Source organism: Lithobates pipiens, unplaced genomic scaffold (assembly GCF_037356315.1).
Source record: "Lithobates pipiens isolate NorthernLeopardFrog02 unplaced genomic scaffold, aLitPip1_a1.2 Scaffold_22, whole genome shotgun sequence".
Classification (NCBI taxonomy): Eukaryota; Metazoa; Chordata; class Amphibia; order Anura; family Ranidae; genus Lithobates; species Lithobates pipiens.
The window spans coordinates 1358807-1364819 of record NW_027507784.1 but is presented as its reverse complement, the minus strand read 5'-3'; the positions used below and the strand labels follow the sequence as shown (position 1 = coordinate 1364819).

Below are 6013 nucleotides of genomic sequence, written 5' to 3'. Positions count from 1 at the left end.
CCCATCACTCCTGTTTCTGATCTTCTCTTGGTACTACTTTACCACAGAACCTGAAGCATGCTGGGTAGAGAAGATTTACACTGGGGGGGGGGGGGGCGCGGCTTATGATTTTTTTTTTTTCTGTTTGCCAGTGTCCGGCCCTCCTGTGGGCATTAATCTAACCCAACTTGATCAGAATTTCTGCCCCCCTCCCCCCCCCTAGAGATCTATGGCATGCACGTAGATCTCTATAATGTAGGGGCCTCAAACTCTTTCATTGCAGGCCACATCAGCATTATAGATGCCCTCAAAGGATTTGTATCTATAAGACTAATGACCAGAGCCCACCCTTATATAACACTGCTCCCCTCCTCCCCCCCACCTTACATCAGATGTCAAGAGCCCCACCCCCCTTATATCACACTCCTCCCCCCCCACCTTACATCAGATGTCAAGAGCCCCATTTCCCCCCTTATATCACACTGCTCCCCTCCTCCCCCCTTATATCACACTGCTCTCCTCCTCCCCCCCACCTTACATCAGATGTCAAGAGCCTCACCCCCCCCTTATATCACACTGCTCTCCCCCTCCACCTTACATCATATGTCAAGAGCCCCATTTCCCACCTTATATCACACTGCTCCCCTCCTCCCCCCTTATATCACACTGCTCCCCTCCTCCCCCCTTATATCACACTGCTCCCCTCCTCCCCCCTTATATCACACTGCTCCCCTCCTCCCCCCTTATATCACACTGCTCCCCTCCTCCCCCCTTATATCACACTGCTCCCCTCCTCCCCCCTTATATCACACTGCTCCCCTCCTCCCCCCCACCTTACATCAGATGTCAAGAGCCCCACCCCCCCCCTTATATCACACTGCTCCCCCCCCTTATATCACACTGCTCCCTTCCTCCCCCCACTTTACATCAGATGTCAAGAGCCCCCCCCCCCCCCTTATATCACACTGCTCCCCCCCCCCCCCTTATATCACACTGCTCCCTTCCTCCCCCCACTTTACATCAGATGTCAAGAGCCCCCCCCCCCCCTTATATCACACTGCTCCCCCCACCTTACATCAGATGTCAAAAGCCCCACCCCCCTTATATAACACTGCTCCCCCCCACCTTACATCAGATGTCAAAAGCCCCACCCCACCCCCCTTATATAACACTGCTCCCTTCCTCCCCCCACTTTACATCAGATGTCAAGAGCCCCCCCCTTATATCACACTGCTCCCCCCCACCTTACATCAGATGTCAAAAGCCCCACCCCCCTTATATAACACTGCTCCCTTCCTCCCCCCACCTTACATCAGATGTCAAGAGCCCCCCCCCCCTTATATCACACTGCTCCCTTCCTCCCCCCACTTTACATCAGATGTCAAGAGCCCCCCCCCTATATCACACTGCTCCCCCCCACCTTACATCAGATGTCAAGAGCCCCCCCCCCCCCCCCTTATATCACACTGCTCCCCCCCACCTTACCTTGTGCTGCTGGGAAGCAGTGCAGGGTCTGGAGGAGGGCTGGAGACTGCTGACACCAGGGGGAGGCAGAAGCGAAGGGGGTGCTGCAGCTGCACGGAAAGGTGTAGTGAGTTCTGTCCTCTTTGCTGCCCGAATGCTGAGACGGGGAGGGACAGAAACAAGCCTGCATGAAGAAGCACAGGATCTTCAGGAGGATCTCTGTCCTCTCTGCTGCTGAGACTGGGGAGGAGGGGTTCTACGGGACAGGTGTGAGGGCCACATGGAAGGGCCTGGTGGGCCTTGTGTTTGCCATATTTGATGTAAAGTCTTTGAGCTCCTCCCCTGGATCTCCCCCATCATCTCTGTATGTTGTATCTCCTCTCTCTCTCTCTCTGCAGGATGTTTTTTTGATGATCCGTCATGGCAAGACCACAATCTTCACTGACGCCAAGGAGAACACCACAGTGTATGAGCTGAAGAGGATTGTGGAAGGAATCTTAAAGAGGGCTCCTGAAGACCAGAGATTGTACAAGGTGGGGGGATGGTCCTCCTCGGCCTCTTCCTATCTCTAACTACATCTCCTCTCTCCTCACCCTGCTTTCCTCTTTTATAGGACGATCAGCTCCTAGATGATAATAAAAGCCTGGGCGACTGTGGCTTCACCAGTCAGACCGCGCGGCCCCAGGCTCCAGCCACAGTCGGATTAGCTTTCCGCTGCTCGGGTGAGTAGAGCTCCTCAGACGTGGAATGTTCTTCAATGACTCCACCCTAACCTCCGTCTCTGCTTCCAGGTGACTCCTTCGAGCCTCTTCGAATAGAGCCCTTCTCCAGCCCGCCCGAGCTTCCCGATGTCATGAAACCGCAGGAGACGAGTGGCAGCGCTAATGAACAGGCCGTGCAGTGAATTATGGGAGCTCTGTGCTAGCCCCTCCCATCTTCCATGTATCCCCGCCCTGTCGGATGAGACCACACTTTCTGCTTAGCAATGTTTGGGGTTCCTTCCGACCAGCCAAGGGGTTCAAACATCCTCCCCTTCCCCCTTCCTGTCCACCCCCCCCCCCCCCCCATGCTTCTCCTCTAGTTCCCCTCCCCCTCATTCACCGTGACCCCACCCTCCCGAAAGGCTTCTCTCCCTTCCATGTCACGTTCCTGGCTGCGCACACTCTCTATTGTGTTTTTGGGGTTCGGGTTGGTCTTGTATTGGTTTTGTTTTATTTTATTTTTTAAACACAATAAATTTTGTTTGCCTGTCTCTTTTGTGATTGGAGGATTCTTGCTCTGTATTCTGTCCATCGCCCAGCTGGGCAACAACTGAGGAAAGGAGGGTGGAGGCCAGGCCATCTGCCCCCAAGAGACAACTGAATGGGGGTGGGCAGTCCTTCTGCCATGCAAGGGACAACTGAATGGAGTGATGGGTGTATTTTGAAGGAGTGGGTTTCGGGCGGATGGGGTGGATAGGGGGCCAGTCCATCTGCCCCCTGGGGGTCTCTGATAGTTGTAAAGCCTGACAAACATTCAGGTAATGGTGGGGTTTGGTTCTGCGGAGATTGGAGTAATGGTGTGGTGGGGACTGGCTCTATGGAGATTGGGGTAATGGTCGGGTCAGGATTGGTTCTGCGGAGATGTGGGGATTGGCTCTATGGAGATTGGGGTAATGGTGCGGTGGGGATTGGCTCTATGGAGATTGGCGTAATGGTGCGGTGGGGGATTGGCTCTGCAGAGATTGGAGTAATGGTGTGGTGGGGACTGGCTCTGTGTAGGTGTGGTGATTGGCTCTGCGGAGATTGGGGTAATGGTGTGGTGGGGACTGGCTCTATGGAGATTGGGGTAATGGTCGGGATTGGTTCTGCAGAGATGTGGGTAATGGTGCAGTGGGGATTGGCTCTATGGAGATTGGGGTAATGGTGCAGTTAGGGATTGGCTCTATGGAGATTGGGGTAATGGTGCGGTGGGTATTGGCTCTGTGGAGGTTGGGGATTTTCTCTATGGAGATGTGGGTATTGGCACTGTGGAGGTTGGGGATTGGCTCTATGTAGATTGGGGTAATGGTGCGGTGGGGGATTGGCTCTGCGGAGATTGGAGTAATGGTGTGGTGGGGACTGGCTCTGTGTAGATGTGGTGATTGGCTCTGCGGAGATTGGGGTATTGGTGCGGTTGGGGATTGGCTCTGCGGAGATTGGGGTATTGGTGCGGTTGGGGATTGGCTCTGCGGAGATTGGGGTAATGGTGCGGTTGGGGATTGGCTCTGCGGAGATTGGGGTAATGGTGCGGTTGGGGATTGGCTCTGTGGAGATTGGGGTAATGGTGCGGTTGGGGATTGGCTCTGTGGAGATTGGGGTAATGGTGCGGTGGGGGATTGGCTCTGCGGAGATTGGGGTAATGGTGTGGTGGGGACTGGCTCTGTGTAGATGTGGTGATTGGCTCTGCGGAGATTGGGGTATTGGTGCGGTTGGGGATTGGCTCTGCGGAGATTGGGGTATTGGTGCGGTTGGGGATTGGCTCTGCGGAGATTGGGGTATTGGTGCGGTTGGGGATTGGCTCTGCGGAGATTGGGGTAATGGTGCGGTTGGGGATTGGCTCTGTGGAGATTGGGGTAATGGTGCGGTTGGGGATTGGCTCTGTGGAGATTGGGGTAATGGTGCGGTTGGGGATTGGCTCTGTGGAGATTGGGGTAATGGTGCGGTAGGGATTGGCTCTGCGGAGATTGGGGTAATGGTGTGGTGGGGATTGGCTCTGCGCAGATTGGGGTAATGGTGCGGTTGGGGATTATTGTGGAGATTGGGGGAAGGGAGCGGATTTAATCCTTTGCCATGTGCTGTCTGCGACACCCTGAGCTGCAGATGGCGCTCTGCATTACACTGGGTCCTGTGATTGGATCCCAGGGACACACCAATGGCACAGAGATGGAATTGGTCTAAATTTTAAGTCCCTGAGGACCAGGATAGTTTTTCATCAAGCAGAACAAATTTTTCCCACACTTCTGTGTAGCTGTGGCCCTGAAGGTCCCTGTCCTGTGTTCCCTTACATAGTTTTATGTGAAAACTTAATGAAATGTTCCTGAAGTTGCCCCCTGCATTTAGTCTAGACAGGCTCTTGTATACTCCAAACCCAATGGAGGACAAAGACTGGACATTATGGAGGACCGGTTGTTTTGGGCTGGCACAATATCTTGTTGAATGGACCAGCCTGGGTCTTCTAGCAGAGATGCTTCCATGGACCCAATACTTATCTCATATTTAAAGTTCTGGCATTAGCCCCCATATCCTGCAGAGGTTGAAGAACCTGGGACCACAAAGTGCCACGTTTTCTTTGGTCGCCGTCCGGATTGGAGGAGCTCCGTGTTAGGTGTGGTAAGGTTGCTGTGACAGCCAGCCAGCTTATGACTTATTCCCAGCCCCCACTTCCACCAGTGTTGGGAAACGTGTCGAAGAAAGAGAGACTTCTCTCACTTAGGGTCATGGGAGGATTGGTTCTTTCTGGTTGGAAGGGTTCAGCAATGACCTGTAGAGTTGAAGTTGGTGGACCATACCCCTAAAATCTAGAGGTAGAGTCCTCTAATCAGCGTGTCTTGGAGAATGGATGTCCTTTCTTCAGCCCCATACCCATGATCAGGAATCCCGCCAGCAAACGTCCAATGTGAGGTTTTGGTCAAATTCCAGCCGTGTACGCTCCATCGGACTTTTGCTGGGAGAGTTCCAGCCAGTAAAAGATTGAGAGCAGGTTCTCCTATTTTTAGGTTGTAAAAATTTTCCAATTGGAAATCCCGATGGTCTTGTACCATTCCCGATGCACAAAACAATTTGACGCATGCTCGGAAGCATTGAACTTCATTTTCTCGGCTCATCGTAGTGTTGTACGTCACCGTGTTCTTGGTGGTCAAAAGTTCCGAGAACTTTTGTGTGACCTGTGTGTATGCAAGCCAAGCTTGAGCGGAATTCCATCGGAAAAAAACATCCACGTTTTTTCCGATGGAAAATCCCCTCGTGTGTACCACTAACCTGTTTTTTGCGAGGACCATTATTTATTAAATTAAAAATTCTCTACATCACTACTTAAGCTGGTCTCTGATTGCAGCTCTCTGGTGAGGCCATCCTTGGCCTGATTTTTGCACCACATCAGGACCCTGCTAGACTGGACACAGAGGAAAGCCTTGAAGAGTGACCTTCATGCACCGGATTTCACATAGCTCCGATCTGGTAAACGGCCACAAAGTACATCTCTGCTCCATAGCCACAAGACCCTCATCGCCTACCAACTGTTTAGATTTCATGAGTACCCAAGGTCTTGCCTACTGGGGTTGTTGCAGCAAGTCTACTGATGCCTACAGTCTGGAGCCCACTACTCCTAGAAGCTATCCTGCCCTGGGAGTCTTCCTTCGCTCCGTCACCTGTGGCCGGTTCCTCTGCTTCTCTTCTGTTTACCGTTCCCAAGCGCAAAGGCGACATCCACCCCATCTTGGCTCAGAAAACCCATATGGAATCCACCAGGTCTGTCATTGGCTTCCTTTTTTGAGGAGACTTCTAGCTTTGGTGGACATTAAGGGTGTGTACCTACATACCTCGATCTACAT

General features: G+C 52.8%; 1 protein-coding gene across 1 annotated transcript; it reads left to right on the top strand.

The window, feature by feature from the left end:
* Window positions 1-1841: 1841 nt before the first annotated feature.
* Window positions 1842-2695, top strand: ELOB (elongin B; the record flags this gene model as incomplete). Its single annotated transcript, XM_077494047.1, is given in 3 exon segments — window positions 1842-1976; window positions 2057-2165; window positions 2235-2695. Coding segments are annotated over 3 exon segments (357 nt in total), but the record flags the coding sequence as incomplete, so codon positions are not given.
* Between the last annotated feature and the right edge of the window lie 3318 nt (window positions 2696-6013).